Genomic DNA, 25,032 nt, shown 5'->3' with positions numbered 1-25,032 from the left:
AGGAAGAAAGGACGGAAAATCTTTCACTCTGAAATTCTCTTTTGCAATGCATACCTAGAAAACACCTTGATTACGGCCTCTGCGCAAATATCTCTTTGTAGAGTTCCATTAACCCTAAAACATCCACGCCCAGAAACCCATTCACACTCCTAACCAATCATGGGAAGGCAGTCTTTTTTTAAAAAAAAATTGCCGATCTGAGTGTATCTATGATACAACTGCTTTACCTATAATTCAGCAGGTCAAGGTTTGATCATTTGTCTTCTTTTTCCGTCCATTTAACTGCTCAAAATTGCCCTGTCTGGCTATTTTGCCAGAGAAACTTAGGCTCCACTTTTTTTTCTTTTTAACTGGAAAGAGAATGAAAAGGATTTTTTTTAAAAAAAAAAAAAAGATAGGAAAAAGGACTAGACAGCTCTTCTCTGCTTTCGGTAAATAAATATCTGCTGATTTACGAGCCCGTCCCCTGGAAGATTCTTCGGGCTTTAAAAAAAATTAAACAGCAAGTACCTGCATGTTTTATGCGCTTTCTGTCAAAACGAATAGATGAGTGAAAAAGGCAGTGGAGGGAGGGGGGGAGGAGAGCACGAGAATTATTTCATCTGTGCTGAAAGTAATAATATTTCACTGTCCTAGACTAGATAAATGTAAGCTGGATTTAGCCCGAAGTCATTTCTTTAGCAGCGATGCAAATCAGCAGCATCGCTGCCATTATCCAGGATCTTCGTAGGCACCCACATTGAATTTAAGAATTTAAGAGCCCATTATTGGGGCAAAATCCATCACTGTGATCAAAAGGAGAGACTGGCGTTGGACTCTCACAAAGCCACAAAGCGCGCGCACGCACACACACACACACATACCAAAGGGGCAGATTCTTGCTCAGTGTAACCCAGCGTTCAACACTGGCGCTTCCTCCGGCAGAAAGTTCTGCTCATTAGTGCTATTTTTTGATTGACGTTCTCTGCTCAATAGCGCTACTTTTTGATTTACATTTTGGGTGGCTAAAGTCGAAGGGTTTATAGACTGTCCTTGACTTGGGACCACGATGGAGCCCAAAATTTGTGAAACAGGCTGGTGAAAAATCAGCGGTATTAGAAGGATCATCTTGTGCAAAGTTGGGTGACCCTAATTGTATCTAATAAGGCATCATGGTCTACTGTCAATGGAAGAAGTCGGAAAGGCCAACACTAGGTGACTGGCTACAAGGAATTAACATGTTCTGGATTTCTTTGTAGTGTAGCTGTCATCCCGCTGTTGAAAGTTTAGATATGAGAACATGGGATTAAGCAAAAATAAAAAAGAACAGGAGAGACAATCATTTGTAGATGTATTTAACTGATAATTGGTCAAGACACCCTTATGTAGCTTGAGAGGAATTCTGGAAATTAATGGACTGGTGAAATCTCTATTCCATTTTTAGATCCTTAGGGATCTTTTTCTTTCTTTCTTTCTTTCTTTCTTTCTTTCTTTCTTTCTTTCTTTCTTTCTTTCTTTCTTTTTCTTTCTTTCTTCTTCCTTCCTTTTTCTCCTTTCTCTCTCTCTCCCCCCCTCTCTCTCTTTCTCTCTTTCTTTCTTTCTTTCTTTCTTTCTTTCTTTCTTTCTTTCTTTCTTTCTTTCTTCATATGTGACTCTGTGAGGTGACTCTTCTGCTCTACACCAGAGGCAGTAATCTCCTAATTATTCCAACATTTTTGCAAATATATATGCTCATATTTTAAAAATCAGCTACATTCTATAAGTTTCCTTCATAACTGAATTGCATGGTAATTTGTTCAATAAGTACAGATTTAGATTTAGTTGGCATTAGCAACACAAACATCCGTAATGTATCAACAACATGGCATTGAAAAAAAAATTCTTTGCCCAGTTCTACACTGAAATGAAGTCTGGCACCTCTTTAATTTATTTGTTTTAATATGTGCCAGCCACTCCAGAAGATTTGGAGCAGCCTATAAAATCCATAAAAAAGAATAAAACAATTAAGACCCACCTAAACATAAATCAACAGCCTAAATGGAAACAACTGTATTCAGAAATGTTTTGTATGTGAATAGCTAATAATCCAAGTAGTGGGTTTTTTAAGGCCTTAATACAGGGGTCTTCAAACTTGGCCCTTTTATGACTTGTGGACTTCAACTCCTAGAATTCCTCAGCCACCGTGCCTGTCTGAGGAATTCTGGGAGTTGAAGTCCACAAGTCATAAAAGGGCCAAGTTTGAAGACTCCTGCCTTAATATGTTTTGAGAGCTTGGGTTTGTGTGTTCAAGAGTGGCCAGAACTGAAATAGAAATAGTACTTAGTCTTATATACCGCTTCACAGTGCTTTATTGCCCCCAACAATCTGGGTCCTCATTTCACCGACCTCAGAAAGATGGAAGGCTGAGTAAACCTTGAGCTGGTCAGGATCGAACTGCTGGCAGTGGGCAGTCAGCCTGCAATACTGCATTCTAACCACTGGGTCACCACAAAATGCTCTGGTTGTAGAAATGATCGAGTTGTTGTTATTGCTGTTATTTTTGTTATTTCCACACCCCCACCCCCATCCCATGATATATATATCTTTTGGGATTCTTCTCCGTGTTCAATCATGTTACAGCATCCAGTGCAGGTTTTGTCTACTGGTGAGAAGCAATCATGATACCACTACTTTTGAACAGAGAGGAAGCTTGTCTTTTTGTAGGATTGCCCTGCAACGGGTAGTTGTAACCATCGTTGAATTGTTTCTGTCCAGCTAGTTTCCAGGGGACAGCCTGCTGAAAGTGCCATACATTTTGTATCTATGATGGGGCAATCTCTTACGTTCGCTCAGCCATCTTGAGAGAACTTGCAAGCGGGGCCACCATGAAGCTGTAGACTTCCACAATGTAGACAACTGAAGGATTTTTGTACCTAGTCTGTGCCATTGTCACCTTCAGCAAAGACAGGGCTATGAGAAGCTCTTTTGTCTTCTGATGGATCTTCAAGAGAAGATGCATTTCTAATAGACGGTAGGGGTTTTGAAAATACGCCCCCTCATTGTTGTCATTCCTTCCAATAACAGCTGAAGTGTTGAAAGAAAACAACCAAGATGACAGTGGAAGCTCAGGCGGTGAAGAAACCAAAGGACAAAGAGAAAATAACTAGGGCAGGAACAGCTAGGAGAACTTGGGCAAGCTCGGTCTAGAGCAGGGGTAGGCAACCTTGGCTCTTTTATGACTCGTGGACTTCAACTCCCAGAATTCCTGAGCCAGCCATGCTGAGGGGAAAGGGAGAGGTTTCCAAGCTGAGCCATGCTGGCTCAGGAATTCTGGGAGTTGAAGTCCACGAGTCATAAAAGAGCCAAGGTTGCCTACCCCTGGTCTAGGCCTAGGCCGCTTTCTGACTCGTGGACTTCAACTCCCAGAATTCCTGAGCCAGCATGGCTCAGCTTGGAAACCTCTCCCTTTCCCCTCAGCGTGGCTGGCTCAGGAATTCTGGGAGTTGAAGTCCACGAATCATAAAAGAGCCAAGGTTGCCTACCCCTGGTCTAGAGTCTAGACATTTTCCAGGGAGAGCCATTTTGTCTGTCTATAAATATTGTATCTGTTGCTTGCCTCTTATCTACCCCTTCTTTTGTCTTCCAGCCGTACCCCATAAAATAGGGAGGATAATTGAAGGGAGTCCTGCTGATCGCTGTGCGAAATTGAAAGTTGGAGACCGGATCTTAGCTGTGAATGGCCAGTCCATTATTAACATGCCTCACGCCGATATTGTGAAGCTAATTAAAGATGCTGGCCTTAGCGTAACTCTTCGCATCATTCCTCAGGAAGGTAAGTCCTTGACCCTTAAAAATCCAGGAGGGAACTTGACGGAGGAACCAATTAATCCCAACGGCTCTCCTGGGAAAGGGGAGAGATTTTCAGTGGGGTGGGCAGGGCCCAACATTATATCAACGGTATTGCTGGACCCCTGCAGACCATGATGGATACTGATAAGGGGGACTGGAGGCTAAAACATATAAGGAACGGTTGCTGGAATTGGGTATGTCTAGTTTAACGAAGAGAAGAACGAGGGGGGACAGGATAGCAGTCTTCCAATATCTCAGGGGCTGCCCCAAAGAAGAGGGAGTCAAGCTGTTCTCCAAAGCGCCTGAAGGCAGGACAAGAAGCAATGGATGGAAACTAACCAAGGAGAGAAGCAACCTAGAACTAAGGAGAAACTTCCTGACAGTTAGAACAATTAACCAGTGGAACAACCTGCCTCCAGAAGCGGTGAATGCTTCAACACTGGAAGTTTTTAAGAAGAGACTGGACAGCCATTTGTCCGAAATGGTGTAGGGTTTCCTGCCTGATCAGGGGTTGGACTAGATGACCTCCAAGGTCCCTTCCAACTTTATTATTATTATAATATTACCTAATTTAGGTCATGAAATGTCTTCTAGAAAACAACCACACTCAAAGAGCGCCACATTTCAACCCTGAGCCACAAATATTCACCTTTTTTGGCTGGCTGGAATAGAATCTCAGCCCTTCAGATGACAAAATTAGCCCATAGTTCCCCACAAATAAGACCAGGTCTTATATTAATTTTTGCTCCACAAGACGCATTAGAGCTTCTTTTCCGGTTAGGTTTTATTTTGGGGGGAGAAATACGATACTAAATGCGTCAGTCTGGCTGAATCTTAACTGGAGCTTATTTTGGGGGTAGGGCTTATATTATGAGCATCCTGAAAAATCATGCGAGGGCTTATATTCCAATTAGGTCTTGTTTTCCAGGAAACAGGATATATTTGAATCCACCAGAAAAAGCCCTGGATGGAGCATGTTCCTTTGCCTTGTGAGGAAACTAGCCTTGTCCCAACTAGCAATCGGAAATTATCTTTGCAGCCTCTAATAGTTGCACTCTCATTCCATTTTACATTTGTTTGTTTTTCCATGCTGCTTTTCATTTTTGGGGGGGGGGGAAGAATTGATTCGATCAGGGTGCAAAGCCCATTGGGAATCCTGAAACACAGGTCACTGAAGGATTCTGCATTGTGAAGTGCATTGGAAGTCTTCCCTAATAGACATAGGGTTGAAAGTGGCATAATCAATCAATCAATCAGTCAATCAGGCATTTGTACATCTGTTAATCCTTCGGATTGGCTATTGAACATTTATTATTAAATTCAACTGTTATTACTCCCCTTGGCTTTATTTCATCCCATTGCACTTGGGCATGGCTCTAGCTTAATGTCTAAGCCCAGGCTCACCATGGAGAAATCTACCAAAATTTTGTCCTATTCACATTCTAACCAGGTGGGCTAAAGCCACTGACAACTGAAATGTCAACATGCTAAAATTTGTGATTCCTCATTTCTCTTGCACCTTCCAAAGAACTGTGGGAAATGGAATCCGTGTTTGTTGATGTCATTTAGGTTGGCTGATACGAGATTTTGAGGTCCCCCAAAATATCAGTGGAACCGACTAAGTGAAGAGGGGTGTTTTAGATGTAATTTACAAACTATAAAAGCAAAGATAGGTAGGTAGGTAGGTAGGGAGAGAGAGAGAGAGAGAGAGAGAGAGAGAGAGAAAGAGAGAGAGAGAGAGAGATGCTAGATATATAGACAGATAGATAGACATAGAGAGATGAGAAAGAGAGGAGAGAGATAAGATGATAGATAGATAGATAGATAGATAGATAGATAGATAGATAGATAGATAGACAGACAATAGACAGACAGACAGACAGACAGATAGATAGATAGATAGATAGATGTGATAGATAAATAATGATAGATATGATAAATAGATGATAGATAGATAGATAGATAGATAGATAGATAGATAGATAGATAGATGTGATAGATAAATAATGATAGATAGATATGATAAATAGATGGTAGATGATAGATAGATAGATAGATAGATAGATAGATAGATAGATAGATAGATAGATAGATAGATAGAAGAGATTGAGAGATGAGAGAGAGAAAATAGATAGTTTGATTGGACTAGTTGCCTTCTTTTTTCTTCACTTAAGGCCATCTGGAGTGACAACGTCTCTAATCTCTCTTGTTCCACCATGCAGAGGTGAGCAGCCCAGCGTCCGCACCCAGCTCAGAAAAGCAGAGTCCCATGGCCCAGCAACACAGCCCTGGGACTCAGCAGAGCCCTGTAGCACAACCAGCCCCTCCACAGCCTCTACAGACTCAAGGACATGAAAACAGGTAAGGCAAGAATCGTTGGCTCTTGGTTCCAATGGGAAGGTGGGAAGAGCTTATTGGGCTGAAACTCAGCTTGACTTAACACTTTGGTTGGTATGAAGAAATATTTCCATTCATAGAATAGGAAAGGGGTGGGCGGAGTTAAACAAGTCCTTAGCCTAGAATCCGTACATTCCCACAAACGATTTAAGTTCAACCCCTCCTGAATTCCACTGACTCTTCTCTGGTGCCAGTTTAGAGTTGAACTTTCGTTGACTAGATTCTCTTGCACAGGTACTCCTTGACTTACAACCATTCATTTAATGACAGTTCAAAGTTACAACAGCACTGAAAAAAAGTGACTGATGACTGTTTTCTCATGACGGTTGCAGCATCCCCATGGTCAAAATTTGAATGCTTGGCAACTGACTCATATTTACGACAGTTGCAGTCTCCCGGGGTCACGTGATCCCCTTTTGCAGTCTTCTGACAAGTAAATTCAAGGGAAAGCCAGATTCACCATGTTACTAACTTAACAACCGTGGCAAGAAAAGCTATAAAACGGGGCCAAAACCCATTTAACAATTGTCTTGTTTAGCAACGGAAATTGTGGGCTCAATTGTGGTCGTAAGTCGAGGACTACCTATGCAGGCTTGAGCAATAAATCCTCTGAGCTGCAACGTAACATATGGTTCTGAGTCTTTGCCTCTGACACATAGGCTGGTTTTATGTTCTCTGCCTCTTAAATCTCATCCTGTTGTAAATATTCTCCTAATGCAGGGGTCTTTAAACTTGGCCACTTTAAGACTTGTGGACTTCAACTCCCAGAATTTCTCAGCCAGTCAGGGCTGGCTTAGGAATTCTGGGAGATGAAGTCCACAAGTCTTAAATTGGCCAAGTTTGAACACCCCTGTCCTAGTGCCTCTCCATTTCTGTCCTTACAGCATCTATGTGGTTTTGCACACCAGAGCCATACCTGGTCATCCTACGGACGTCTCAAACACCACTGTCTTAGGATGAGTCTTCTCCTTTTCAGCCAGGGCCCTCCAAATTGAAAATGAAAATGCTGCATGCTTTGATTACTTAGCCAAGCTTAGTGGTACTCGGTTTTACGAGGGCAATTCGGAAATAAGCCTCCGTTTGGTTTCAATGACAGACGCTCGCAGATACAGAACTTGTATTATGCACATTAGAAAAATGCAACATTACATTACTTTACGACATAATCGCCACTCAAATTGAGGCATTTGTCAGCACGTCTTACAAGGTTTGAAAATTCCTTCTGCAAAATAAGTCTCCTGCCTGGGAATGAAGGCACCCTGTATCACAGGGGTGTCAAACTCGCAACGTCACGTGATGTGTCGTGACATATCGCGACTTTTTTTCCATTGCCAGCAATGGGGTGGGCGCGGTTTCGGCATGACGCATCTGGCCCGCGGGCCAGCAGCTTGACACCCCTGCTGTAACAGGAGGAGCACATTGTCATCATTAAAACGGTGTGACGCAAGCCACTGTTCCATTTAAAAAACTGGTTCATTTTCAATTGATCTAGCGGACGAGTCAAATGCAACACAACCTTTGCCTTCCACTCTTCGCTTACTAAAATACTGCGCACAGTGCCATAGGGCGGGCGTCGCTATCCCCACCTATTTCTCGCACATGCTCAAATGGAGGTTTATTTCTGAATTGCACACGTACAATCCAGCAACCTACATTTCATTTCCGGGCATGTGTTTTACAGGTTCGCAATTTAACCAATAACAGAGTGTTCGGGTCCTAATGCCATTGTTCTTTTCTTGTTTAGTTATAGGTCGGAAGTAAAAGCAAGGCAGGATGTCAAACCTGACATTCGGCAACCTCCATTTACAGATTATAGGCAGCCTCCATTGGATTATCGCCATCCGCCAGTATTAGATTACCAGCAATCCCCCCCTTTGGATTACCGGCAACCACCTTTGATAGACTACCGACAGCATTCTCCAGACACAAGGCAGTTCCCCTTATCGGATTACAGACCACCTCAGGTATTTTCCTTCATCAATGTCAACATCTAGATCGAGGATCCAAATAAATCACCAGGTTCACTCCGTTTCTGAAAATCTTACTCTTTATTGAAAACACGGCATGGTACCGTCGAAGCAAAATTAACTCTGAGGTTCCAAGACACTGATTCATAGAAATAAATAATAGTCTCTTTGGCCAAACTCCCGCCTTCTCACATAGCCCCTGTAAACAATTTCACTTTGTTATGGGAACCATCTGCTTTTCCTCAACACCTACTGCAGTGTCCTTGGAAATGGTTCAGGCTCTCTCTGGTCTTCAGCAGAATCATAAAGGTTTCATTTCTCCATCTAAACACTTCTGAAGCATCACCTCCCCCCCCCCAACTCTAATGCAGCAGTTCCCAACCTTTCCTATACCCCGCACCCCTAGAACGCTTCTGATATATTCTCACACCCCTTACAAAAGTTCGAAATAACAGCAAAAAATTATACATATACACTATAAGTATGAAATTTCTGAACCCAAGTTTTTGCACCCCCTGGAATATTGTCTCGCACCCCCAGGGGGTGTGAGTACCCCCTGGTTGGGAACCCCTGCTCTAATGGCAAGTCAAAATGAAGAGTCACGTAGCTGCCAAAGTTTCATTCTTGACAATCAGTGTCACTGGAAAGCTGACAGGCTGGGTTTGAGACCCAGCACCACACAACAGGGTGAGCTTCTGTTCCTTGGTCCTCACTCCTGCCCATCTAGCAGTTCTAAAGCATGCAAATGTGAGTAGATAAATAGGTATTACTTCAGCAGGAAGGTAACAGCGGTCCAAGTGCCTTCAGCGTGTAGCCTTGCTGGACACATAACTGCGGAAGTGTCTTCCGACAATGCTGGCTTCCTCAACTAAGAAACAGAAATGAGCACCACCCCTTATAGTTGGACACGAAACCTTTACCTTTATCTGTTTTGTTAGTTTTTGAGAAAGGTTTCGGTTAAGAAGCAGGACAGAAAACACTAATAAGTAAATGTTTTCTTTCACTTTCTTTGTAAAGTGTGGTGCTATGTGTGAAAGCAAGCTGCAGAAACCCTTCTGTATTTAAAAACACGCCTTCCCAGATACTGCGGCTGAAAGGAATAGCTAATCAAGTCAAATGCTGCTCCTCTTGTTCTTTGGATGGGAGCCACGTCATTTGTGTAAGCAAGAGACCAAGAGGGTCACTTTTACACATGTATAATCTAAGCAGTTCCACCCACAGATTGGCTAAATATAAACTCTGCGGAACGACTGTGCAAATATTGCCACTTTTTTCATCCCCTTTGACAGATCAATTCTTCTGGTAATTAGAAAATCATTTTTAAAACCCACAAAGGCGCTCAAGCAAAAAAAAAACCCCGACTGTTGGTTCAGCAGCTCGTACCTTATGTATCTGTTTGCGTTGCTGTTTGAGCTGTCCAAACAGACATTATCCGCACATAAATTGCACAGATGCCCAGATTCTGACATGCTCACCCACTCCAGCAAGGTTATACTGAGACATCTTCCCTCAAGACACAGATTTAATAAGCATAGAGTGTCAGCCAAATATATATAATGTGTGTGTGTATGTATGAAAGTGTGTGTGTGTGTGTGTGTGTTATATAATCCCTTAATTCAGGGTAGAGTCAGGGTGACCGGATGGAGCTGAGCGTTTACTGGCTGGATGCGCTTCCTGACACCTATGTGGAGTTCACAGCAGATAGAGAAACATCTGCCACTACCTAAGATTAAACTCTTAACCTTCTGAGTGGGAGGTAAGGTCCTCACCACTAGGCCACCAGGCCACTCAACAAAATCATAAACATTTTATCTTATATAAGCGACATATCCACAATACAAAAAAAAAAAATAGGACAATACTTTCAGTTTAGAACAGTGTTTCTCAACCTTGACAATTTTAAGGCATGTGGACTTCAACTCCCAGAATTCCACAGCCAGCACTGCTGGCTGTGGAATTCTGGGAGTTGAAGTCCACATGCCTTAAATTTGTCAAGGTTGAGAAACACTGGTTTAGAACGAATACAGAGAAGAGAAACCAAGGTGATAAGGGGTCTAAAGGCTAAATCCTATGAAGAATGGCTAAAAGAAGGAAGGACAGGTTTAGGTTAAGGAAGAGAAGATTGAGGAGAGATGTAATAGCAATACTTGAAGGGCTACTACAGGAAAGACGATGCTCAATTTATTCTCCAACGAGGGCAGGAGACGAAGAAATGGATGGAAGCTCCCCAAAGAGAGCCAACCTGGAAATGAGGTAATTCCTGATAGAACAATTAATCAGTGGAAGAGTTTGCCTTCAGGAGTTGTGGATCCTCCATTGCTGGAGGCTTTCAGTTAACGACTGGACAACCATTTCTCTAGGATGGGCAGATGGTTAAACAAGAAGAGCTTCCAGCCATATGATTCTGTGATAATTACCCATCTGCCAGTATCTGAACTGTTTTATCTTACGTGTGTTGTCTCCATTCAGATGCGAAAATAAACTATAGCTTGTCTTGACGGAACAGAGACTAGCTGGCCTCTAAATCTTCTATGTTGCCCTCTTCTTTTTTACCTCTGCAACAGCCCTGAAGAAAAAAAGACATGTTTGCTTTAGCTTTTATCGCCCTTTAACCGCTCTATTCTTAATCTAAAATATAAATTCCAGCAAAGTTAACTCAGGATTTGAAGCATCATTGTTTCAGGAAAATTGTACTTGTGATTAGTCATAATTTACCAGCTCCAGAGATTACGGCAAGTTGCAGTGTTACTGAGTTGAAGAAAACAACATCCAACCCAAAGCCGGAGTTTACACTAAGCATATAGCAAGAGCAAGTGCACTTAGACTTATATACCGCTTCACAGTGCTTTACAGCCCTCTCTAAGCGGTTTTACTGAGTCAGTGAATTGCCCCCAACAATCTGGGTCCTCATTTTATCAACCTCGGAAGGGTGGAAGGCTGAGTCAACCTTGAACCGGTCAGGATCGAACTCCTGGCAGTCGGCAGAGTTAGCCTGCAATGCTGCATTCTAACCACTGCACCATCAGGGCTCTTAATGATCTTAATGAGATCCATATGATCGTTTTTTTTTAAAAAAAAAAAACAACCTCTGGTGAATATCTGAATTAAGCATTGTGTTATAAAGAGGTCAATTAGTCTGAGTCTGTGTCCCGTCGTTGACATGGCAATTATCTGAAAGTATTGGCCTCGGTCAAGAAAAACGCTGCCATTTCTTAAAATTGTTAATTTTTCTTCTCTCCCTTGGTTTGTCTAGGATTTTGATTATTTTACTGTGGATTTGGAAAAGGGAGCCAAAGGGTTTGGATTCAGTATTCGTGGAGGGAGAGAATACAAAATGGACCTGTATATCTTGAGATTGGCAGAAGACGGGCCAGCAATAAGAAACGGACGAATGAGGGTAAGGCAGCTTAAGACAGTAAATGCTAACTGATCATGGAAAGCCAGTGGCATTGAGCAAAATTAAGCTTATCTCTCACTAAAAATGCATAGGGTGAAGTATCAGTGCTGGAGCCTGTGCATCCATAACTGTCAGTCTATAAATATGTATATGTAATAAACATAAACATAAATAAACTTTTAATAAATGTGTTAGAGAGGTTGCGATAATGGAGTATGTCTAATCTAGTGAAAAGAAGGACTAGGGGCGACATGATAAGAATGTTCCAATAGGGGCTGCCACAAATAACAGGCGGTCAACCTATTTTCCAAAGCACCTGAAAGCTGAATAAGAAGCAACGGATGGAAACTTAAACAGGGAGAGAAGCAAGCTAGAACTAAGGAGAAATTTCCTGGCAATGAGAATAATTAATCAGTGGAACGACTTGCCTCCAGATGTTGTGGGTGCTCCATCACTCGAGGCCTTTAAGAAGAGACTGGACAGCCATTTGTCTGAAATGGAATATAGTCTCCTGCTTGAGCAGTGGGTTGGACTAGAAAACCTCCAAGATCCCTTTCAACTCTGTTCTTCTATTAATATGATTTTCAAGTTGTTGGGACTTTAAACACTAGGCTGGTAGGGTGTACCTGTCAGGCATAAACAACCCACACTTGCAGGGTTTAAACTAACTACTTTATTATCTTCGGCCTATAATACAGGAATCTGTCTCAGTCTGGCAGCCTATGCCTGGGAACAATTAGATAAGGCTCCAAGGATTTGAGGGGTGTGTGTGTGGACTTGTCCTTTTGTTGTTGCACAGTGAGTCCAAGCTAGTTCCACACTCCCTATCAGACTGGGTAATTCCTAGCAGTACCCTAGATGCAGACTAGGAGTAGGCTGGGTTGACTTCAATGGGCTCCCACCACAATCAATAATTATCTCTTCATTTGTTTGGTGTACAAAATAACGTTGAGGGCTGTGAACCAGATGTTGTGATTGCATAACATTATATACTAATACATTTGCAATGAAGTGTTTTCTTGAGGAGCTAATCTATCCTACAGCATTGATAGACTTCAGAAGAGCAAAACATCAGTATTAGCCATCTGTGTTTTCCCTTCCTTTGTCTCCCCGTCGTTTCGTTTCAAAGGAAAAGCAACGCTCTCCTCGCTGAGCTGATGTGGAAATTAATAAAGTTAAATCACAGAATTAAAAACATGAGCCTCGGTAATGGCACAAAACAATAGTCGTTGCGTGAGGAACACATGAACAGAGCTAAGCAAATCACTGTGGCAGATCAAAGTATCTTCCAAGGAATACAACTACCCCAATGCCGGTCTTTGTAAGGTTTTATTCCTTGTTGTTGTTAGTTGCGAAGTCGTGTCCGACCCATCGCGACCCCATGGACAACGTTCCTCCAGGCCTTCCTGTCCTCTACCATCTTCTGGAGTCCATTTAAGCTCACGCCTACTGCTTCAGGGACTCCCTCCAGCCCCCTCATTCTCTGTCGTCTCCTTCTTCTCTTGCCCTCCATCTTTCCCAGCATCAGGCCCTTCTCCAGTGAGTCCTTCCTTCTCATTAGGTGGCCAAAGGACTTGAGTTTCAACTTCAGGATCTTCTAAAGCGCAGTCCTGCCAAGATGCAATTTTTTTCCTCTTTAGCTGGAGCCACTATTACCAAAGTACCTGTTTGAAGATGGAAAGACAACTTTATAATTAGGAACCTTCGGGAGCAGGAATTGGGAATGTTTAAATTGAGGAGAAGGATATGAGACTGTCTTAATATAGCTAAATGGATATCCGCCAAAAGACAATCAAGACTTGTTTTGTATTGCCCCAGAACATGGAGCGATTTATTTAAATTAAAGGGAGGCGGATTCTGATTAAATATTAGAGGGGGGGGAGAACCCCATCCTAAAGTAGAAGCAATTTAGTTAGAGGAACCAACCCTCCAGACAGATGGCATTTTCTTGTTCGCTGGGTGTTCAGGTAGAGATGGGATAAGTTTTAATTTGAATCCCTCATTAAACAGGAGGCTGGGCAGCTGACATGGCAGTTTTCAGTGCTCATGAAAAGATTCTATGAGAAACTCTGAATTCAGAAGTTTTAAGCGTCCCGTTTTTCAGTTCTTCTGATCAGCAAGGGGTTTACCTGACACCATTCGCCATTGCTAAAGGTTCTCCCATTAATGTATCATTGCCTCGTCTTTGAAAGCAAATCTTCATTTGTGACATTTTCCCGTTGATAAATTATGGTCCAAAATTCAGTGAGAGTCATTTGCTTTCGGGTCTGCCCACTGTGAAGGAATAACCCAGTCCTAATGATCTGAGTTGCATATGATCTCAAAACGTACAACATTTCAGCTAGATCTGGAAGAAAAAGAGGGACGTTTTTTAACAAATGGTTTGCCTTGTAAACGTCTCCACAGCAAGCATCCATCGACGGATCCATTTTATCCCTTAAAAGCCTCAAATTTGCTATCCACCGACGGATCCATTTTATCCCTTAAAAGCTCCAAATTTGCCATGCTACAAAATAAAGCTGCGATATTTGGGCACACCTGTTCTAAGGGTATCACTTTGTTCAGATCCCTAGTAGCTAAGATAGGCCCTGAGCAATTTGATGGAATTATGTTTTATAATTAAAGGAATTGGGTATGTCTAGTTTAATGAAAAGAAGGACTAGCAGTCTTCCAATATATCTCAGGGGCTGCCACAAAGAAGAGGAGGGGGTCAACCTCTTCACCAAAGCACCTGAGGGCAGGACAAGAAGCAACGGATGGAAATTAATCAACTAACCTTGAACGAAGGAGAAATTTCCTGACAACGAGAACAATTAATCAGTGGAACGGCTTGCCTTCAGATGTTGTGGGTCTCCATCACTGAAAGTTTTTAAGAAGAGCCATTTGTCTGGAATGGTATAGGACTTCTGCTTGAGTAGAGGGTTGGACTAGATGACCTCCAAGGTCCCTTCCACTTTCGTTATTTTGTTATTCTGAGAGAATGTCAGCAGTATTAACGTTTATTGCCAGCAATGTTTTATATTTTCAGACCTTTGGGTAGTTTGGACCGCCTAAGTTCCTTCCAACTCTGTTATTCTATTATAATTAAGCAAAAAAAGTAATTAATTAGCACACTAAACATTATTTAGGAATTCATTCTGGGTTCCAGTGGCTTCCGTTAAGGCTTCGTTTGGGCTACATTCTGAATTTAAAGTGGAATCTCCTTCTCGTCAATCTCAATTCCCATTGCCAAGTCTTTGGTCATCTTTTTTTTATTCTAAAGCATTTGGAAGACATGAAACTAATTCTCTACTGCATTCTTCTTTATCTACTCTTAATAAAATAGGCATTAGCTTTTGATGGATCAGAATCCTAAAGCTCTAGTAACATAATACATGGCAGTAAGACATAAGTGGAATAATAGATAAAGTAGATAAATGCAATTTCTTGAGGGCACTTGAATTGATTTCAGCTGCATATTTTATTTCATCTTAATAAGAAACAAATGGAACATCTATTATATAGCCTATTTTCAAAAACGGTTTAGCTCTTATAGTCAAAGAAACCTAAACAGAAAGGAAAGGACTTCTTCTTTTACACTTTTGATTAATTTTATTCTTTAAAACATGCAAGTCAGCTTGTCTAGCTGCAAGTATGTTCATAATTCATGGAAAATTACCTCCAAAAAAGAAAGTCAGGCTATTAATCTGTTTTAATCAGGCTGAATTCAATTTTTTATTTTTATATTTTAAAAATGATAATGTTGTTAAATTAATGTGGTTAAATCTGAATTATCTATAAGAGTACATACATTTTTTCCCCTCTATGGAATGAATTAGCATAGCTTATTGATGCATTATGCAAACATTTCTGGAATATATTTTTGAAGAAAATTACAACTCATAAAATAAAGAGTCATCCAGAATCTCGATGTAAATCTTCTGTTAACAGAACAGTGTAGGTCAAAATGCATATTGGTTTATTCTTTTACATAATTTAGATGGCCACCTAAAATATATTGCTGCTTCACAATTTCAGGAGCATTCATTGATTCAGGATCAATCAAATGACAGTGTTACCCAGATTTATTAAAAATTGAAGTCCAATCATTTCCCTAGGATTACACAAAGGACAGCTTGTGGGGGCTCCGTCATTGGAGGTTTTCAAAGAGACTGGACAACCATTTATCTGAAATGGTCTAGTGCAGGCGTAGGCAACCTTGGCTCTTTTATGACTCATGGACTTCAACTCCCAGAATTCCTGAGCCAGCCACGCTAAGGGAAAAGGGAGAGGTTTCCAAGCTGAGCCATGCTGGCTGAGGAATTCTGGGAGTTGAAGTCCACGAGTCATAAAAGAGCCAAGGTTGCCTACCCCTGATCTAGGGCCTTTCACTTGAGCAGGGGGTCAGACTAGAAGACCTTCAAGATTCCTTCCAACTCTGTTACTCTATGTTCTGGGTTCTCTGTTCTATGACATGGGGCCTTCCTAAACTTCTTGCTTCCGAGATAATTCCTCTACTTTTTTTTTTAAAGCATTCCTAGTTAAGGAAAATCATCCAAATAAAGTTTAATTATCCTACTTGGACAAGAAACTGCTGGTTTATGTCCACTAATTTTAACATCAATAGTATACAAATAATGAGATAATGGGATGCAGCTTAAGACACAAAATCCACAAAAGAACTATCATTGCTTTGTTCTGTTGCTTAATTTGTAAGGCTCTAACCAGCTCACTGCAGGCTTAGTACCAAACTACACCCTAGGACAGGGGTAGGCAACCTTGGCTCTTTTATGACTCGTGGACTTCAACTCCCAGAATTCCTGAACCAGCCGAGCTGAGGGGAAAGGGAGAGGTTTCCATGCTGAGCCATGCTGGCTCAGGAATTCTGGGAGTTGAAGTCCACAAGTCTTAAAGTTGCCAAGGTTGAGGACCCCTGATATAGGGCAGGGGTGGGGAACCTTGGCTCTTTTATGACTCGTGGACTTCAAATCCCAGAATTCCTGAGCCAGCCATGCTGGGGGGAAAGGGAGAGGTTTCCAAGCTGAGCCATGCTGGCTCAGGAATTCTGGGAGTTGAAGTCCACCAATCATAAAAGAGGCAAGGTTGCCCACCCCTGCCCTAGGACATAATGTAGCCCTATTCTCCTTTGTCCCCATTATATATAGCACTGAACAAGAATAGCATGGATTCCTCCTAATAATAAAGACTCGGGGTGCTTTCCACACTTTAGCGTTTGTGATCCTTAACAACCCCTGAAGGAATGGAGCCATCGCTTCATTCAGGCTATCTAGAACAGGGTGAGCAACCTGCTGATGGTCAGAAGGAGCCAAAGACTTGGGACCTCTGGTGTGACAATAATGCAGAGCACAGGAGTCAGTCAACAATGATTTTTCACTCTCAGAGTCATTAAATTGATGTCTAAATTGGATAAATATTTCCGAACGCAGATACTTTTAATCCGTTTTTTCCATCTCATAATGGCTGGGTCGCAAACAGAGCTACTACTATTTGTAGTTCAGGGTTCAACTGTATGGGTCTTGGTGCTCTCCAAGCTTGGTGATTTTAGAACGGAACAGAACAACAGAGTTGGAAGGGACCTTGGAGGTCATCTAGTCCAACCCCCTGCTCAAGCAGGAGACCCTCTGCCATTTCAGACAAATGGCTGTCCAATCTCTTCTTACAAGCTTCCAATGATGGAGTAGTACAGAGTAGTTGTAGTATTTGAGCTGGGTCATAAAACCATGCTAACTTAACCTTGAGGAGGTAACTTATGTGTAGTTTTTGTTATGAGCCCACGTGTGAGCAGACTCTCCCAAACACCACAAGTGGCCTTGCTCTCTCTTTCCGTCAATGAGAAGGATGGGGGAAGGAAAAGATACCCAAACAATTTGTCTAGAAATTACAGTCCACATTTAGAAAGACAATGTCATTTTCTGCACAGGCAATTAGACTGTTCCAGGAGCTTTAATTATGGAAATGCATTAAATTGGCAGACAACGGTACCCTGGGTGCACAATCAGAGGCTGTTTTGATCATTAAAAGTTGCCACTTAACAGAGGCTGGAAGCCCACGCATATAATTACATTTTGTTCTGATGTGGCCGGGAAATAGTCCACCTGGAATGAATTTGGGCGATTGGCCGAACTTTGCTCATTCAGGAATGACATGCAGCATCTTTGGTTTAAAGTTTAAACTTTAAATGAAGCTTGGGTAATTATTGTGAATTATTTGGAAACATCTGAGGTGAACCAGGGACATCGGCTGAAAATATTTACAGAGATGTTAAAATCAACGGGTCTGTTTTGTGTTTCAGGGCTATTGGAGGGGCAGGGTTTTCATTTATTATTCTTTAGGGAAGATGAGAACATGATAGAAGAGAAGCAAACATATATACACAGCCCACATAATGATATATAAAACTTCTATGGGGATATGGCAGTGGCCTCATAACTTAATATACAATTCAGTATCCAGACTATCGCCTCTGGATCTTCTACGGAACCAGAGAATGCACATTGTGGGCAATCATGCACAATATGTTTGCATATTAGCACCACAGTCACGACAACGGGAAGAAGAATAGAGTAGAGTAGAGTAGAGTAGAGTAGAGTAGAGTAGAATAGAATAGAATAGAATAGAATAGAATAGAATAGAATAGAATAGAATAGAATAGAATAGAATAGATATTGGAATATAGAATAGAATGGAATGGAGTAGAGTAGAGTAGAGTAGAGTAGAGTAGAGTAGAGAGTAGAGTAGAGTAGAGTAGAGTATGGAATGGAGTAGAGTAGAGTAGAACAGAACAGAACAGAACAGAATAGATACTGGAATATAGAATAGAATAGAATGGAATGGAGTAGAGTAGAGTGTAGAGTAGAGTAGAGTATGGAATGGAGTTGAATAAAATAGAATAGAATAGAATAGAATAGAATAGAATAGAATAGAATAGAATAGAATAGAATAGAATAGAATAGAATAGAATAGAATAGAATAGATATTGGAATATAGAATAGAATGGAATGGAATGGAATGGAGTAGAGTGTAGAGTAGAGTAGAGTAGAGTATGGAACGGAGTAGAGTAGAGTAAATAGAATAGAATAGAATAGAATAGAATAGAATAGAATAGAATAGAATAGAATAGAATATTAGCATTATATCTATCGGTAGCTCTACACGTACAGAGTAGTGTAAGTATGCTTGGAATAAAAATGTGTTTTGGTTTTGCTTGCAATACACAGATCAAAAGTATACCATTACAGTCCTTGCCGATAGCATGTTTGCTCTGCCTTGTGCTGAGAATTTTTTTTTTTTTTTGTGCGTCTCATGAAATGCAAACAAAATGCCAGAAAAAAATGTGACCAGGAAGCTGGAACTGCCTTGCATCAGTAAAGGTTGCTTGGCTGGGAAGATCTGGCTTGTTAAAGAGAGTCAATAGACATTTCTTGATCGTATTGAGAGGACTCCATCAGAACAGTATAAATGATTTGCCTACATATAGAAGAAATATTTTTAAGGACCTCTAAATGTTTGCCTCCCCTCCAAGTACCCTTTATTCTAATGGTTTCTTAAAGATTTACATTTTTCTTTGTAATTAGCCTATCAATAATCGTGTCATTTAGATGTTCCCTCCGAATATTATCTGCTCATTATTGTCAGAAATCCAGCTGCCCAATTTCATAGCTCAGTGCATGGCTGATGAATCTGAATTAAGCTGAATGGCGGCCACACTTCCTTCTGAATGCAAAAACAAAAGGAAAGGAAAGTGTAATTAAGATGCAACTTACGCTGGACTCGCAGAATTGCAGAAGGGCGGTGCATGCAAACAGGCCCTTCAAGTGTATGTACCACTGAAACACAATTGTTGATTCGGGGAAACGCAAACGGGGTGGAACAATATGTTTATTTAAAGAGATTCTGAACGCTTCAATTGATCAATCAGAGTAGAGCTGGAAGGGACCTTGAAGGTCTTCTACTCAAGCAGGAGACCCTATACCATTTCTGAGAAGTCTCTTCTTAAAAACCTCCAGTGATGAAGCACTGGAACTTCACAACTTCTGAAGGCAAACCATTCCACTGATTAATTGTTCTCACTGTCAGGAAATTTCTCCTTAATTCCAGGTTGCTTCTCTCCTGGATTTGTTTCCATCCGTTGCTTCTTATCCTGCCTTCAGGTGCTTTGGAGAATAGCTTGACTCCCTCTTCTTTGGGGCAGCCCCTCAGATACTGGAAGACTGCTATCAGGTCACCCATAGTCCTTCTTTTCTCTAACTAGCTATACCCAGTTCCTGCTAGCGTTCTTCATATGTTCTTCATATTCTACTCAGTGATTATTCTTTCTGCATTTGTGAGATGTCTTAACTTCATTTTCAGAAACAGACTGAGGCTGCAGCTCTACACACTTTTAAATTGGGGACTCGGCCACCACATAATAGATTCCTGAGGTTTATTTATTTATTTATGAGACTTATATACCGCTTTAAGTGCAAGCACTCTCTAAGCGGTGTACACCAGTAAGCAATGTATATATATATTTACATTGCCCCCAACAATCTGGGTCCTCATTTTACCTACCCCGGAAGGATGGAAGGCTGAGTCAACCTTGAGCCGGTGAGATTTGAACCGCTGACCTGCTGAACACAGTCAGCTAAAGTGGCCTGCAGTACTGCACTCTAACTGCTGCGCCACCTTGGTTCCAATTACAGTCCTGAGGTCATTGCAATGTAAATAGTTTTGCAGAACTCAAAGGGGTGGATTGGATGAGGGCTGGACCAAGACTAGGAACATTCAAATTCAAGAATATTGCAATCGGCTTTGACCACCATGCTATAAAAAAGATCTTGAGACTCTAGAAAGAGTGCAGAGAAGAGCAACAAAGATGACTTAGGAGACTGGAGGCTACAACATATGAAGAATGGTGGCTGGAATTGGGCTTGTCTAGTTTAATGAAAAGAAGGATGAGGGATGACAGGATAGCAGTCTTCCAATATCTCAGGGGCTGCCTCAAAGAAGAGGGAGTCAAGCTATTCTCCAAAGCACCAGAGGGCAGGACAAGAAGCAACGGATGGAAACTAACCAAAGAGAGAAGCAACCTAGAATTAAGGAGACATTTCCTGACAATGGGAGCAATTAATCAGCCTCTAGAAGTTGTCGAGGCTCCAATATTGAAGGTTTTTAAGAAAAGAGTGGACAACCATTTTCTGAAATAGTATAGGGTCTCCTGCTTGAGCTGGGGGGGTGGACTAGAAGACCTCCAAGGTCCCTTCCGTTACTCTGTTAAGTCAGTTCTGGAAGATCACGAGGTGACTCGGCAAGTTTGTCTCTTTTCGGCCAGTTTCCTCCACCAAATTGTGGCTCCCAAGATTAAAATGAAGGGAAATCCTTTTTTTGCTCTCTGGAAGATTCACCTTGGATGTGAGACTCTAAGTAGCCACAATAAGAAAGAAGAGGAGGGGCAGGTAGACTGAGATACGTAGAACTTTCATTCGTTAAGCAGCAGGGCGAAAACCCAGATTCAATGAACTTAGCAGTGTGTGAATTAATCGCTGTGGTGCTCCTGCGTGAAATGCTGTGTCTACGAGGACTAACGTCGTTCCCTTTTTGTCCCAACCTGGCAGGTGGGCGACCAAATTATTGAAATCAACGGGGAAAGTACAAGAGACATGACCCACGCCAGAGCAATAGAACTCATCAAATCCGGTGGCCGAAGAGTACGGTTGTTACTAAAACGTGGAACTGGACAGGTCCCAGAATATGGTAGGTTTCCTCTTTTTTGTTTTTTGTTTTTTTCATTGTCATTGTCGTCGTGGTTGTGGCTGTCAATTTAGTGGTCCTCACATTTCAAAATTGCTGTACTGTGTTTGGTGTTGCACGGAAGTAATTGCTGCAAAAAAGAGGCGGAGGGGAGATGTTTGCTTGTGCAGTGGTGTTTCCTCTTTGTCTCCATCCTGAAGGAACGTTCCAGAAAGGCTCTTAGAGGAATTCATCTTTCTGGAAAATTCTTTCATCCTCTGAGGGGGAAAAAAAATATGGAGGTGGTAGAAGAGAAATCCATTATAAATGGATCTTTCTTCTACCACGTCCATATTTTTTTTCCCAGAAGATGAAAGAATGTTCCAGAAAGACTCTTAGAGGAATTCATCTTTCTGGAACATTCTTTCATCCTCTGGGGAGGAAATATGGAGGTGGTAGAAAAAAGATCCATTATAAATGGATCTTTCTTCTATCATGTCCATATTTTTTTTCCCCCAGAGGATGAAAGAATGTTCCAGAAAGACTCTCAGAAGAATTCATCTTTCTGGAACATTCTTTCATCCTCTGAGGGAAAAAAATATATGGACGTGGTAGAAGAAAGATCCATTATAAATGGATCTTTCTTCTACCACGTCCATATTTTTTTTCCCCAGAGGATGAAAGAATGTTCCAGAAAGACTAATTTCTGACATATGGACCCACTCCTTTCCACCCTATTCCCTGTAGTAAACATTAGTATAGGTAGTTCTCAATTTACAATAACTGAGCCCAAAATTTCTATTGCTAACCAAGACGGTTTTTATGTGAGTTTTGGCCACTTTTACGTCTTTTTTGACCACAATTCTAAGTGAATCAGTGCAATTGTTAAAAACACCGTTGTTAAGTGAATCTGGCTTCCCCATTGCCTTTGTTTGTCAGAAGGTTGCAAAAGGGGGTCACGTGACCCCGGGACACTGCGACCGTCGTAAAATTCTGAATTTTGATCATGTGACCATGGGGATGCTGCAATGGCCATAAGTGTGAAAAACGGTCATAAGTCCCTTTTTTCAATGCTATTGTAACTTTAAACAGTCACTAAATGAACTGTTGTAAGTCAAGAATTACTTGTACTACTACACCAAACTGGTGCAGTATTATTCTTGCTGAGATACATGTTTTTCTTATATGATTATATGCTTCTTATTTTGGCAAAATAAATACCATTACAAGGGCACTCAATTTGACACTCCCGCCTACCAAATTGTCATTAAATGCATCATTACGGAGCAGAGGATACCTTAACTACACAGAGGCATCCTGTTATTCTTAGGATGTTTTTTTTTAATGACTAAATCACTCCCACTCCCTTTTTTTCCACTAACAAATTTGCATATAAATTTATTGGGGAAAAGCCTGCAGGTTAGTTGGCTGCTGACGCAAGTCCTTTCTACGATCAAATATTTTGCAAATTTTTTCATGCGCGGAGCTTCCCACAATGCCTATTTTATTTCTGTTTCGTTGCTTGTTAGGAACTTGCTAGACTTGACTTTTCTCTAGTATTTTTATTAGTTTTTATTTCACGAGAGAGTTTTTTTTAATTTGATTTTAATTGCTCCGGCTTTAATGCGCTTTTTTAACGGGAAGAGGAGTAGCAATATACCTTTATCGAATAAAACAAAACAAAAGGAGATCAGCTGCATATGCTATTTTTCCCAGGAGAACTATCTGGAAATTGTTAGTGTTGATTTTCCATGCATGAATGCAGAAAAAAATATATATTCATTTGGGACCTGGTTTCTTCTATGGTGTGATGCATGAGATAATGTTGCTTTTCCTTTGTATGTGGCCTTTTACATGTAAATATCTGCATGCTGCAATGTTAATCATTGTTCTTCCTTTGTCATATTTCATGTGCTAGGCCTCGCAGGGGTAGGCAGCCTTGGCTCTTTTATGACTCGTGGACTTGAACTCCCAGAATTCCTGAGCCAGCATGACTCAGCTTGGAAACCTCTCCCTTTCCCCTCCGCGTGGCTGGCTCAGGAATTCTGGGAGTTGAAGTCCACGAGTCATAAAAGAGCCAAGGTTCCCCACCTCTGCCCTATATCAGGGGTCCTCAACCTTGGCAACTTTAAGACTTCTGGACTTCAACTCCCAGAATTACTGAGCCACCATGGGGGAAACTATGGCCCTTTCATAACTTGTGGACTTCAACTCCCACAATTCCTGAGCCAACATAGCTCAGCTTGGAAACCTCTCCCTTTGCCCTCAGCATGGCTGGCTCAGGGATTCTGGGAGTTGAAGTCACAAATCATAAAAGAGCCAAGGTTGCCTCTCCCTGCGCTAGGGGGTATCTGCAGATTTTTTTCCCAGAGGAAAAAAAAACACCTTGTAAGCTTTGAGTAAATTTCAAATTTCCAATAGCTTTATTGCAATCATTAACCAGCAGAAAAAGAGGAGAAAGTGAGTTGTACTCCTTGACTTATGACCCAAATTTCTGTTGCCAACTGAGACATTTGCTAAGAGACTTTTGCCCCGTTTTACGACCTTCCTTGCCACGGTTGTTAAGTGAATCACTGCAGTTGTTAAGAGAGTAACCCGGTTGTTAAGTGAATCTGGCTTCCCCCATTGACTTTGCTTGTCAGAAGGTCGCAAAAGGGGATCACGTGACACCCCCAGGATGCTGCGACTGTCACACGATCAAAATTGAGACGCTTGGCCACCGACTCGTATTTATGACGGTCTCAGTGTCCCCGGGGTCATGTTGATCCCCTTGTGCGACCTTCTGATGAGCGAAGTCAGTGGGGAAGCCCGATTCACTTAACAACCTGGTTGCTAACTTACCAATTGCCGTGATTCACTTAACAACGGTGGCAAGAAAGGTCGTAAAATGGGGCAAAAGTCATTTAACAAACGTCTCACTTGACAACAGAAATTTTGGGCTCAGTTGTGGCCGTAAGACAAGGACTATCTGTACATAAAAATCCTATTTTAGGTTAAAAAATAGATGTCTGTATATCGACATCTGAAAACATTTAAGAAGTGTGTTTTATTGCTAGTAGCGTTAACCAGGACTGAGATAATTCAGACAAGATTTTATTTTCGTTGTATTTTTCTTCTGATGAGTTTGTTTTATAAAATAAAAAGATGTTGTGTGCAAAGAACAGGGACATTAACACTTCCACAATCAGCTTGCATTTTTATGTGGCCACTGTCTTGGCAGCTGTTTAAGAAAGAAGCAACATTATCTAAGGGCAAATACATGAATGATTTAAACTGTGCATCTCTCTGTTCTAAAATACTCTAATTAAAGGCTCTTAGGACTGATCAGAATTTTTTTAAAAAAACAGGAAGTAATATGAGTTTATTATTATACAATTGTTCAACAAAACTATCATGTGCATTAATCTGGGTTTATTCTATTACAAAAAGGGAGAAGAGAATCGATAAAAATGAAGTCATTTAAAACTTATTCAAACACACACACAGAAAAAAAAATGGGGAATTAAATGCATTTGAAACCCAAATCTCACATAAATTGTCTCAAGTGTGCAAAGCGGGATTAAGAATACTAATGTCTGCCGAGAAGTGTGGGAATCCCTAGAGACTTGTGTTGCTCTCTGCTTCTATAAAATGACATTTAAGTGGAGTTAAAAGGCAATATTGTGCCTGCAGAAAAACAAAGTTGACAGGCTGCCGTGAAAAGAAATATTAAAAAGTGTCCCACAGAAAGTCAAATTCTCCGTGACAATAAGCCAT

At 41.3% G+C, this 25,032-nt stretch overlaps 1 protein-coding gene across 6 annotated transcripts in view; it reads left to right on the top strand.

The window, feature by feature from the left end:
- The window catches only part of MAGI2 (membrane associated guanylate kinase, WW and PDZ domain containing 2), a 132,945-nt gene that overhangs the window by 85,289 nt on the left and 22,624 nt on the right, over positions 1-25,032 (top strand). For all 6 annotated transcript variants that reach the window (XM_039354511.1, XM_039354508.1, XM_039354507.1 and 3 more), the window contains 5 exons: positions 3,605-3,790; positions 6,030-6,168; positions 7,949-8,168; positions 11,425-11,568; positions 21,162-21,300. In XM_039354511.1, coding sequence (XP_039210445.1) covers positions 3,605-3,790; positions 6,030-6,168; positions 7,949-8,168; positions 11,425-11,568; positions 21,162-21,300 — 828 coding nt within the window. The remainder of the gene's footprint in view (positions 1-3,604; positions 3,791-6,029; positions 6,169-7,948; positions 8,169-11,424; positions 11,569-21,161; positions 21,301-25,032) is intronic.

Source organism: Crotalus tigris, unplaced genomic scaffold, assembly GCF_016545835.1.
Source record: "Crotalus tigris isolate CLP2741 ecotype Arizona unplaced genomic scaffold, ASM1654583v1 scf7180000018553.2237530, whole genome shotgun sequence".
NCBI classification, from domain to species: Eukaryota; Metazoa; Chordata; class Lepidosauria; order Squamata; family Viperidae; genus Crotalus; species Crotalus tigris.
The sequence above is the reverse complement of the archived record's forward strand: the minus strand, read 5'-3'. Positions and strand labels throughout refer to the sequence as shown.